The 13,424-nt window shown below is 39.9% G+C and overlaps 2 protein-coding genes across 4 annotated transcripts in view; one reads left to right on the forward strand and one right to left on the reverse strand.

Annotated features, from left to right (window-relative positions):
* LOC135707469 (uncharacterized) overlaps positions 1–13,424 on the forward strand; it is a 46,128-nt gene that overhangs the window by 15,342 nt on the left and 17,362 nt on the right. The window lies entirely within an intron of this gene.
* Positions 11,402–12,774, reverse strand: LOC135707508 (uncharacterized). Its single transcript, XM_065229354.1, has 2 exons — positions 12,399–12,774; positions 11,402–12,336 (listed from the first exon to the last, which is right to left on the reverse strand). Exons 1-2 carry the CDS (start codon positions 12,772–12,774, stop codon positions 11,402–11,404), a joined length of 1,311 nt encoding a protein of 436 aa, XP_065085426.1.

A 13,424-nucleotide genomic window follows, 5' to 3' on the forward strand; every position in this document is an offset into this window, starting at 1 on the left:
GGACCGAGTATTGGGATTTGGGGAGTTAGAGCCCAACATATTTGTCTACTTAGACGATATAGTTGTGGCTAGCAAAACCTTCAGAGAACACATCACTCACTTGAAGGAGTTAGCAAGGAGGTTAAGGGAGGCTAATTTACGGATTAACCTAACAAAATCAAAATTCTGTGTACCGGAAGTATCAGTATCCCTGAGTTGATGCGAACTGAAATACTCACCAAAGAACATGATAACGCTTTCCATATTGGTTTTGAGAAGACGATTGATAAAATCAAAAAGCGCTACTACTGGCCACGAATGTCAGCAGATGTGAAGCGCTATGTTGCCAATTGCGAAGTTTGTAAAAGGATCAAACATTCAACTACGTCTGTTGTCCCACAAATGGGTAATCAACGCGTCACAACCAAGCCATTCCAGATTCTCACAATGGACTACATCCAATCCCTGCCGAGGAGTTCTCGAGGCAATGCTCACCTGCTTGTCCTAATGGACGTATTTTCGAAATATTGTCTCCTAATTCCTGTGCGAAAGATTTCCTCCAGTAGCGTTTGTGAGATTCTGGAACAGCAATGGTTCCGACGCTTATCAGTGCCCCAATATGTAATTTCCGACAATGCCACTACTTTCCGATCAAAAGAGTTCCAAGACTTGTTATCAAAGTATGAAATACAACATTGGGCTAGTGCCAGACACCGTAGTCAAGCGAACCCCACGGAACGACTAAACCGTACGATCAACTGATACTGAGTGGTTGCGGTACAAGCACATATCGTCGATAATAGAGCGGTTCCACGAACAAGTGGGAAATTTTTCCAGTTTTTATTTTTTGTATTTTTTGATTTGCATGAAACCTTGCATACAAGTTTTTGGGGAAGAAAAACGTCGTTTTGCATACTTGGTTCGCCATTTTGAATCTAGCCTTACATATGAGAAGGGCCTATGAAAAATGCACATGATATCTTCAAAAAATTGTATCTCGGAAACGGTTTGTCCGATTGGTTTGGTGTCTTGGGCGAAGTTTTAGACAATTGTTGGTGTTATATGGAGAAAATATGCACGGTAAAAAAAAAAGTTTGGTATTTGTGTTTTGAACTAAAATATAAATTTTCCCTTTAAAGTGACATGTCAATAATTTTTATATTATCCTTATGTTATAGCTGACTAAAAATGCTATCTAGTGCACAGTAAGTTGTTCTGGAGAAAAATAGGTTACAATGAAAAAAATTGTTTTTTAAAAAAATACAATTTTCAAAAAAGCTATTAAGAAAAGTCAAAAAAGTTTGTCACCCTAATTTTATGAAAGTACATCAAATTTGCAAACAAAAAGTACTTCAGTAACATTTTTCTAAGATGCACCGTTTAGAAGATATTACTGATTTAATATTGTTTTTTTTTGATAACTTAATAAGTTTTGGCCCTTTTCGGATGTACTCCGTGTTTTTCCAGTTTCAAAAGTATTTTTTTCGGAAAGATTGGAAAATTTTGAGTTAAAATGATACTGACAGCTTAAAGATTCGAGTGAAATTCTCTGCCTTAAAAGTATTTTGAAAAACAAGTTACAAAATCCCACTATCAGGAACAATGATTTCTTCAAATGATTTTTGGTGCGTTGTGCTGAAAACGTGCTAACAAGTATTAGATACAGGTAATCAGATACCAGTTAGCTGTACTACGTACAGTTGGTGATTGTAAACATGGTCTTTGTTGGAACTAGTCCACCATGGCCACGCTGGCCATAACGAGGCTAGCTCCGTCGTTGACCGTTCCTTAATAATAAATAAAAAGAACGCAGTAGTCACCTTCCATCAAACTAGAGGGCTGCCGACTGATACCTCAATCAACAACCGCCGCACTCTTTATTCAATTCAGGTACATATATACAATTTACAATCTTCTTCAATAACAATATACCTACGCCAGCAAATCTACCTCGCGAAAGTTTGGTCACGATACCATCAGAGTCAACGCTAAGCACAATTAAATCAAATGAAGACTTCACGATGCCTGTAGACGTCGAAATATTCAACCGAGGAATAGCAGCTATTCGTGTTTCGCCTATAGATTTAGGTAAGGTTAAAAATGTTCACTATCCTGAAAAAAAGTGCGCTGAAATCGTCGAAGGTGTACGAAGAAATCTTTTTAAATTAGACGCTAAAACAGAAAAAGCAAACGAGTTTGATGAAGTCATAGAAAATATGAAAATTAAATTTTTAAATTCAGCCACAAAGCAAGAAAAACTATCAATTTTATCATTGTTGCCAAAATCATGGTCAGTACAAAAAATTGTAGACGAATTTAAAACCAGTAGAAATATGGCATCAGATGCAAGAAAGGAAAGAGATAATGTATTTGATTCATCTCAAGCCTCCGGCCAAGGCAATGTAAACTATTGACTATCACAGGAACACATAATGTTTGCGTTTGCACTACGCATGAAAATGTCAATTTAATTCTACATAGCTTAAAAAATACAATGTCTTGAATGATCTAAAAACATTAACGAATAGATTACTTTGCGAAAATAAGACAACTCATTGCCATCTACGAAGATGTAAAAACTGCCCAGATACCTCAGTTTTAGAAGACAGTTTATTGAAACAACTGGAAGAAAACTTTGTTGAAAAGCTTTCATTCGAACAATGGGTTACCACTGACAGATGTGATTTAGAAACTATTGTAAAGCAAACCGATGAGTTTGTTTCATTTTTCAGCTCAAAATTAGAAAGTTTGATTCCGCATGATTTTGTAAAAACCGAACAATCCAATTTTTTGAAAACTACAAAACAAAACTTGCAAGATGGTGAATTTTTAGCTATTTGTGACTTTTCTGAAAATTACAGCTTCGTTTTGCAGGATGAAGTTCAATCACACCATTGGAACGTGCAACAGGCCACAATCCATCCTTTCGTAATATATTATACTGAAAATATGCAAATTATACATTTTAGCTTCATTATAATTTCTGAAGAACTAAGACATGATTCAGTCGCTGTCAATTTGTTTATTGATAAAATGATAAACTTTTTACAAATTGATCAAAATAAAAACATAAAAAAAAATTATTTTATGTCAGATGGTGCTGCTTCACAGTATAAAAACCGAAAAAACTTTTCTAGCCTTTGTAAATTTAAGTCAAAGTATGGTATTGACGCTGAATGGCATTTCTTCGCAACATCGCACGGAAAAGGTCCATGCGATGCTATTGGAGGTACGATAAAACGCATGGCTACCAGAGCAAGTTTAGCCAAAGAACGCGAACACCCGATAAAGACTGCAAGAGAGTTGTTTAATTGGGCAAACAAACGAAAAGAAGAAGAACTTACAAAGTTGTCATTTTGTTATTCAACTACAGAAGAATACGAAAATATGTCTTTGCAGCTAAATAATCAATATAATAATGCAAAAACAATTCAAGGAACTCTAAAATTCCACTCATTTCTTCCTCTATCAGAAAATACAATAAAGGCAAAGCTTTATTCAAACTGTCCTGACAATGATGCCAAAATATTCAATATTGTTAAGAAAGTTGTGTAAACAATAATTTTATAAAAATACAGGAATAAAAATAAACTGATGATTTCCAACATAATGTTATTTTTTATTGCGCACAATCACCATCGCTGAAAAATAAGCTTGATTCGCTCTTTTGAATCTTGCTAATTGAGGAGCTTACATTTGCAGTTCTCAAAAAGGTGTATCTCGAAATCGAGTTGTCTCATCGGTTTGATGTCTGTGGCGATGTTCGGCAATAGAGAGAAAATATGCACAGTATAAACACATCCAGTTTAAATGGATTAAACTGTTAGGCGATATGCAAGAGTTGAATGCACATTTTCAGCACAACGCACCAAAAATCACTTGAAGAAATCATTGTTCCTGATAGTGGGATTTTGTAACTTGTTTTTCAAAATACTTTTAAGGCAGAGAATTTCACTCGAATCTTTAAGCTGTCAGTGTCATTTTAACTCAAAATTTTCCAATCTTTCCGAAAAAAATACTTTTGAAACTGGAAAAACACGGAGTACATCCGAAAAGGGCCAAAACTTATTAAGTTATCAAAAAAAAACAACATTAAATCAGTAATATCTTCTAAACGGTGCATCTTAGAAAAATGTTACCGAAGTACTTTTTGTTTGAAAATTTGATGTACTTTCATAAAATTAGGGTGACAAACTTTTTTGACTTTTCTTAATAGCTTTTTTGAAAATTGTATTTTTTTAAAAAACAATTTTTTTCATCGTAACCTATTTTTCTCCAGAACAACTTACTGTGCACTAGATAGCATTTTCAGTCAGCTATAACATAAGGATAATAAAAAAATTATTGACATGTCACTTTAAAGGGAAAATTTATATTTTAGTTCAAAACACAAATACCAAACTTTTTTTTTTACCGTGCATATTTTCTCCATATAACACCAACAATTGTCTAAAACTTCGCCCAAGACACCAAACCAATCGGACAAACCGTTTCTGAGATACAATTTTTTGTAGATATCATGTGCATTTTTCATAGGCCCTTCTCATAAGTAAGGCTAGATTCAAAATGGCGAACCAAGTATGCAAAACGGCGTTTTTCTTCCCCAAAAACTTGTATGCAAGGTTTCATGCAAATCAAAAAAGATGAAAATTACTCGTTGCTTTAATGATATGGAACCGCTCAATAGACGATTGTTGTGTATCAGAGAACGCCGGCGCAAAAAGACTAGGGTGGGGAACGGATTCGAAACTCAAATGTCATTAGCCAAATACATCCGTAGACCATAGGTCCACCGTTGTATAATTGGCAATGCACCCGTGTACTGAATGGGAATTGTGGGTTCGAATCCCACCGGTGCCCTTAGATTTTTTCGCAAAATTTTCTCACACACATGTCTCTTACCGATGATATGTGCTTACCTCTCAGTATGTTCAAACTTTCCTATAAACAATTAAAATTGACTGCAAAGTCGCTAAACCGTACGATCAACGCTATGATTCGTAGCTACGTACGTGAGAACCAAAAAATGTGGGACTCAAAGATATCAGAAGTAGAGTTCGTTTTAAACAATACGATACATTCGACAGCTAAATTCACACCTTATAAAGTGATATTTGGTCACGAGATTGTGATGAAAGGATCCGAACATCGTGCTCCGGATAACGGAGAATTATCAGAGCAAGAGAGGATGGAACGAATGAAGATCGTTAGTAAAGCGATCTTCGAAAAAGTAATAGATAACCTTCAAAAAGGTCACGAGAGTACCAAACAGAGGTACGATCTGAGGCACAAAAGATACTCTCCAACGTTCAATATCGGTCAGAGAGTATTCAAACGTAGTTTTCGTCAGTCTTCTGCTGCCGACCATTTCAATGCCAAGTTAGGTGAAGTGTATGAGCCATGTATTATACTGGCGAAGAAAGGTACATGTTCGTACGAGGTTGCTGACCTCAAAGGGAACAACCTTGGTGTTTTTTCCGCAGGCGATTTAAAAGCCTAGGATTATAAAATGTTCTGTAATGTGACGTGGATGACAGAGATTATGTGGATAAGCCAATATGCAGATGCAACCATCGTCATCTAACTGTTTGATGGTCCATACGTTTGTCTTATCCTGTGCATCGTTCTAACTATCTGCGGCGCAATTGGATATGTTTCGAGACAAAGAAATGAAATGTTTATAGGGTTAGTAAGCCTTTCATCGATGTAATATTTATATTAGGTACCTATACAGCTGTTTTTAGAATATAATTATTAAAAGTTCTAATATGATCAATTTGAGATGCTCCCTGTGCTACTTGCCAATAAGATCGTCAATAATCCTTTGATCTTTGCAAATAGATTGCTATAGCTACTCGAAGAGGTCTAAATCTTCAAAATCATAATTGATTATGAGAAAAGATGCGGTGACTTTTGGGAAACATTACAATAGCATACTAATAGAAAAACTAAATGGATTCCAAGTTTTGCTCCATGATAATTTCCATCAAGGTAAAACCACATTGGTGAATTCTACTACTCACAAGAGCACACATTTTCATCAAATTTGATTTGAAGCCGATTAGAAAATTACAAATTGACAAAGATGAGAACTCCTGTGAATGATCGTGGATCCAGTATTATTTATTAAAAAGATATTATTCGTCATTGTCACGCCGGTAAAAAAATTAAGTAATTTACTAATCCGAATCGAATCAAAATAGTGAAACTTTCATGTAACCGTTAATTCACAATAGAATACTTAGACCAATCAATTACTTACCAAGTTTTCCAAAGTTGATCAATGGCTTTGAAACAAAGTATTAATATTGCTATCTCGGAATTCGAGGATTCGAGAACCTTGTAAACAAGCTTGTAGAATAATAAATGTTGTTCCGGAACTGTATATATTCTATGTTTTGTTACTGAATGTTATTTTTGGTTTGTACACTATCGGATCTGTGATCTGTAGTATCTTTCTTGATATAGATGTTTCGTTAAATTTACCATAAAAATTTATTATTTGTCTTTTTGTTATACATTATTTATTTACCAAAAGCCGTACTGTGGTACAGGTGCGGTATGGCGAGAGTCGTTATTTAGTTTTCCAAAAATTATTAATTTCATTAATAATTTTTATCCGAGCTGTGGGAAAGTGTGACAAGTCGTTCGCTCAGTCCATAGTTTTCTCACCACAAATGGGGATTTGTTTATGTGTATAGAGGAATAATCATAAATAAAATCTTAACTAGCAAGATAGGGAATTAATACAAACTTAAATAATAAATATAAAAGCTATATAAATAATAAAATCCATGCAAATAATTAACTAGGTATCATGCAAAATTAATCTAGGAGGCAAAAGACGGCTAACGACTAAATAAAAAAAACACAACACACTGTGAAGGTTTTGTATGCAGCCTCAACAACACGACACACCCACAATACACCCCTAACCGCTGGTATTTTTGGTAGCAGTACTGCCTGATGGGTGGATGCTACCTACAACAACCACAGAAAAAGGCCTATTCGCCCGTTCCTGAGGATTGCAAATATATTGGCTCGGTCACTTGCTTGAGCACCAGGAAAGCACCCATACGTTAGCTCACGAAGAAAAAGTTGGTGAAGGAATTTATTCTCCATAAAGCGGTAAAAAGGTTCTACGAAACCACCAGAGTCGTCACTGCCATACAAAAAACGGTAAGCTGACATAAGTGGACGAAGCGAACCTGCGATCCGTACAATCAGCGTAATCGACGCACACGGTGGAATCGGGGCAGTCGGCACGATTGTCACGAACGATCATCACCAGATATCGGGGAGGCCAGATCGGCGCAATCGGGGCAATCGGCACGATTGGCGCGAACGGCAAGGAAGGAGGCCAAGGATACAACTAGGCACGGAGACATCGTGCAATCCGTTGCGGAACCAATCAGCGAGCGTTCATCGACGGGCCCGACACTGACACCACACACAAAAAGAAACCGTAAGTAGTTACATATAGGAAGAGATAGGGCTGTTAGGGACCGTTAGGTCAAAATTTCAATAAATCCCTGTCAGTAATCAAATTAATTGTCTTGTGGTTTTTCCTCTAATTTCGCAAACCTCGGCGGAAAGTAGCCAACCCAGAGTGTGGTTAGAGTCACTTGTGGGCTGAGCGGGCGTAACAAAAGGGTTTGTAACACGTTGTAGTACCGTACAAGCAAGAGGGGGAAGTCGTTCGTGATTCAATGGAACCGTCACCTGAAGAGAGGCCGATGTCACGTGAGAATACTCCGATTGCTGATGATGCAGACGTTTTGGAGGTGGATGATACCGGAGCGCTCCCTTCGCAACTAGAACAACTCGAGTCCGAAGGACAAGCGATGTTGAGGCGCAGTGGACGGGAGCGCAAGCTCCCCGGTAAGTTGTTAAATTTCTTCACCGGTTACAGAGCAACTTCTGCTGGCTCGTATTCCACAGATGCTCCTCAATGCTACAGTGACATCGAAGCCCGCTGCGATCGTATGAAATGGCTGGAGGCTGTTGATGACGAATTGCGATCCATGAAGGTGAACGGTGTGTGGAAGATGACGCCCTGCCCACGTGGCGTGAAACCTCTCAAATCCAAGTGGATATTCCGTGTGAAGGAAGACGAAGATGGCCAGGCCGCTCGATATAAAGCCCGACTAGTAGCAAAGGGCTACCTGCAGCGTTGTGGAGTTGACTTCACCGGTGGCGAAGTTACCAACCATCCGGACTGTGCTAGCTGTAGGCGTCCACAACCAGTTCCATTTCCATCAGATGGACGTTAAAACTGCCTTCTTGCATGGAGATTTGAAGGAGGATATCTATATGGATATTCCTGAAGGCGTCCAGGCTCCAGAAAATATGACCTGCAAGTTGCTGAAATCGTTGTATGGATGATTGCTTCAATACGATGCTGGAATGAAAAATTCAACAGTGAACTAGTCAAGATGGGTTTCAAGCGGTCCCGCCATGACTACTGCCTATACAAACGATGCGAAGAAGGAGACAAGCTGTACGTTGTACTCTATGTGGACGATTTGCTAATCGCAGGGAGGGAATTGGAATCCATCGCACGTATGAAAGAGAAGCTTTCGACTTTGTTCAGCATGACTGACTGTGGAGAAGCACGCCACTTTCTGCGAATGAAGATAGCGTACGATTGGCAAACAGAAATTCTTCAACTTTCGCAAGAGGCGCACATGGCAAGAGTCTTGGAGCGTTTTGGACTGGCTGAATGCAATCCAGCTAAGTCACCAATGGAGAAGGGACTGCAATTGCAATGAGAAGGGACGCCAACTGAAGAACCCTACAGGGAGCTACTAGGCAGTATAATGTATATTATGCTGTGCGTTCGGCCGGACATCTGTTTTCCATTAGGGTATCTGGGGCGCTACCAACAAAAACCAACAGAATCACACTGGCAGTGCTTGAAGCGAATCTTTCGTTACCTGAAGGGAAGTGCCAATGCTGTATTGAAGTTCGAACGCAATGACGACCGTCCGCTCGTTGGATTTGCTGATGCTGCCTGGGCGGCCGACAATGAAGATCGAAAATCAGTCACGGGATACGTCTTTAAGGTTTTTGGATCAACGGTATCATGGTGCAGCAAGAAGCAAACTACAGTTGCTATTTCGTCAAGTGAATCCGAGTATGTAGCTCTGAGCGCCGCTACTGCAGAATCCCTGTGGTTATCTGGAGTACTTGAAGATATGAAGGCCAAGGATCCGAAAACACCTGTCACCATATTCGATGACAACAGAGGCTGTATTGGAATGGCGAATAACTTGGAGACGAAACGAAGCAAACACATTGATGTTAAGAACCATTTCATCAGATCATATTGCCAAAGGACGCATTCAAGTGGAATCTATTGGTACTCGCGAACCAGCAGCTGACATATTCACCAAGCCATGGGACTCTGGACGCTTTCAAGAACTACGGATGAGTCTAGGGTTACACGATTGAGAGGGGATGATATTGAAAGAACCTGGAAGCCACACAGTTCGAAAAGTAGTGTAAATTTCTGTTCAATATGATGCACATAAATGGAACGTCATATATCATATAAGTTTACATTATATATCATGTAAAGTTCTGGCACATTTCATGCAATGTAGCAAATATTGTATACAAAAGCCCATCTTTGTAAACAACATTGTTTACAAGTTGCTCGGTTGCGTGAAATTAAATTTAAGTTTACATGAATGAATGTTTACATCACAATTAAAATTCAGAATTTTTATCTGTGAAGAAGCAATCGTTTAATACCATCTCAGTAGTCCTGCTTATTTGATTTTTCATTTTTCTGTTCCATTATCAAACTGTCCTTCAAATAAACCACACGTTAATTGGAAGAGCTCTGCTTTCACTCATAAAAAATACGAAGATTTTGTTTGTTTCGATTTCTACTGTACGTTATGAGGTTACATTTTTTTATTATTTATGTTCAATAAACTTTTACTACACAATCTGTAAAAAACATGTATTTCATTCTAAAACACATTCATTTCGTTATCGCTTCATATTTCTAAAAAAAGTTTCATGTCACCAGCGTATATAAGAACTCTAATAGTTTTTTTTTAATAAGAGAGACGGCATTAATGTACAAAATAAAAAGAAGGGTGTTTTCTCGTTGAATCTTACGATTTGCTGGCGATCAACTAAATAAGACTTAATCAAGGGGAGGAGCTTCATCAAAATTCCCATTTTTTCTAATTTAAAAATCAGCATTGGGATATCAATTCTGTCAAATGCTTTGTATGTATGCTAATAAATTCAATTTTACTTTGGTTGTCATATATTCGTTGACTTCCATTCTAAAGAATCTAAAATATTCTTGATCAGTATTTCTCATAATAAAGTTTTCTTTTTTAACTTAATTTTACCAAGCCCCACTGAAGCCACGTTTTGAGTGAAATTAACTCAATTTTGGGAACTTTTTTCTCTAGTGGTACCACTATTTTTGAAATTCATCAAGAAATAGCTAAGCTATGTCATTGCAAACTTGCCGATACACGTTTTTCGAAGGCTTCGTAGTCAGCGTAAGGTTTTTACCCACCCTGTTCGGAGTGATAATTAAAATTCTGTTATTATATCTAGCATTGTTTTTACACTTTAATTTGTTTTTCAGGTGGTTCAAAATAGAGTGATATTAAGTCGGGTGGCCACGGAGAACATTACCAAAAACACATTGCCCTCACACTGTTAATTAAGTTCCTCTGCAAGTATGGCGTATGAAATTAAGATGGCCGACAAGTTTGACGACGTTGTGTTGATTGACAATTCAAACAAGGAGATCCACTTACAAATCAAGAAGACTGGCAACTCTGCCAAAAATCAGGAGACAGTAACGGCAACGCCTCTTCTGAGCAAAAGTGGAACCTGTGTATGATGGTGTGTGTTAATTCACGAGTGCATTCATACACATACACGATTAGAAAAAAGTACCCAAAATTAAGTTCTTTTCATTCATCTCGGCACTATAGTGCAGGAACCTAAAAATAGGTAAAGCGGGTCAAAGTAATTTTCATTTACTTGTGTCCAGTTCGTATGGAATTTTCCACTGGCTTTTCTAGATTCCTCGAAGTAGACCGGGAACAAGAAAAAACACCAGGTAGATCATTCAAGGCAAATATATATACTTGGACCTGCAATTACCTGTGCAATGCGCAGGTGCGCATCGAGCAAGTTCTCCCATAATGGGTTGCTCTACCTGTCTAGTTGTTTGATGTAGGTAGTGACGAAGAAAGTAAGGCGATTCGTGCTACGGAACGCACGACTTCTTTAGATGAGGCTGTGCGGAGAGTCACCACTCGGACGACGCCATCTTTCCAGGATGAAGCTTCACGATTTTCCAAAGCGGCCAGTTTGCTGGTGGAACGTTGTCTTCCTTGATGATGACGATGACACCGACATCAATGGTGACAGGTGGATTTCAACCCTTGGATGCACGGGATTGTAACTGTTGTAAGTATTCCGGATACCAACGGGACCAGATTTGCTGCACACGCTTCTGGGTCAATTCCCAGTGATTCAAGCGATTATCCGATGTCTCCTTCCAATTCAAATCAGGAACCGCTTGAAGATTACTTCCAAGTAGGAAGTTTCCTGGAGTCAAGACGTCAAGGTCGGTGGGGTCCTCCGGAATTGGTGTGAGGGGTCGAGAGTTAAAACATATCTCGACTTGCGCCAATAAGGTCAGAAGATCTTCATAAGCTATATTGACATTACCGATCGCCTTCAGAAGGTGTGTCTTCGCCGATTTGACTGCAGCCTTCCAGAGACCTCCGAAGTGTGGTGCCCGGGGCGGAATGAACTTCCACGAGATTTCGTTGGATGAACACCAGTCGAAAATTTGTTCACGATCGGAAGTTCCGACCTTCAGCATGCGGTAGATCCTGTTAAGGGCATGCGAAGCACCTTTGAAGGTAGTTGCATTGTCGGAATGGAGTTCGACGACCTTTCCTCGACGGGCGACTAGGCGACGGAGTGAACCTAGAAAAGCAGTGGTTGTTAAGTCGCTAACCAGTTCCATATGGACAGCCCTGGTTGAGAAGCAGACGAAAATTGCCACGTACACTTTGGTGGGGCCATGCTTTTGAATTGCAGACTTTACGTAGAATGGTCCACAATAATCGACACCGCACACGGAAAACGGACGCGTCGGTGAAACTCGCGATACCGGCAGATCGGCTGTGCTCTGCTGGACTAGAGTGGGCTTGGATCGGAAACAATTGTGGCATTGGTGGTAAACGGACTTGACAAGATTACTACCGCCGAGGATCCAGAACATCTGGCGAAGAGTGGCTAACAGGAGTTGTTGACCTGCGTGCAGTAGTGTTACGTGGTAACTGCTAGCCAGCAGAGCAGCTAGCGGATGTTTGGCGGACAACGCGATTGGATATTTGATCACGTCGGACAGCGCGGCTTACGTAGACGACCACCAACGCGGAGAGTACCGTCTTCATCTACGAACGGTGTTAACCATTTCAGTGCTGATGACTTGGCGACACGGTCACCGTTTGAGAGATCTGACAGCTCCTCAGTGAAACTATCGCGCTGTGCTAAACGGCAGAGTAGTTGTTCGGCGTATTGTAGCTTGGCAGTGTTCAGTGGTAGAACGGAAGATGATTTATCTCGGACGTTCATGTTCAACGTAAGAGAATCCGACCCGGAACGACGCAGCTGTGCGCGATCCTGCAATCGCTGCAGATAGCGACCGCAGAATGCTACTACTCGTTGTAGTTTTCTGTAACGAGAGTAACGTGAAAACAAATCCTCGCAGAAGTTGGTTTGTGCAGTGGCCATTGCCACGATCGGAACTTTGCGCCCTTCTTCAGATGCCGTGGAGGAACATTCTTGATCGATGATGGTCTTTGGCCAGCGATCAAAAGTGAGCCCGAGCCAAGACGGACCATTCCTCCAACGAGATGAATTCAGGATATCCGACGGATTTAAGCCACGCAAAATGTCATCTGCGGGATTCCCGCTGCGTTAGGCGGTCAGCCAATAGTTTCTCCTCTTTAGCAGGCATCGCGAAAGAAAACGAACGGAAACGGTAGTTTAATCGAAACGAAAAATCCTTCCCGACGCGAACTAACCGTTTCTACGCGGAACCGACACGGCGAGGGTGATACACAATCAAACGAAATATCTCCTTCCCGACGCGGGAAGAACGGTTTTCCACTCGATTCGTGGCCGTATAAACCACCAAGCCACAATAGCAAATAGAAAATCTACCCACTTTCTTATGTTCTAAACACGGCTACTGCTAGCCACATGCACTAGTATGGAACAGACTCACCGAGAGCAATCCTGGGGATCGGATGCTTTCCAAAAAGGCTCGGCTAAATTGCGCCAAGTAGTTCCAATGGTGCCAGTGAGCGATGACGTCCAACAGCGTCGCCAAGCGAAGCTAGCAAACGTTGATTATGGCAGCGGCGTGATGGCGATGCAGG

The sequence above is a fragment of the Ochlerotatus camptorhynchus genome, unplaced genomic scaffold, assembly GCF_037179485.1.
Source record: "Ochlerotatus camptorhynchus isolate MF236.1 unplaced genomic scaffold, CSIRO-AGI_Acam_v1.1 ptg000313l, whole genome shotgun sequence".
Taxonomy (NCBI): Eukaryota; Metazoa; Arthropoda; class Insecta; order Diptera; family Culicidae; genus Ochlerotatus; species Ochlerotatus camptorhynchus.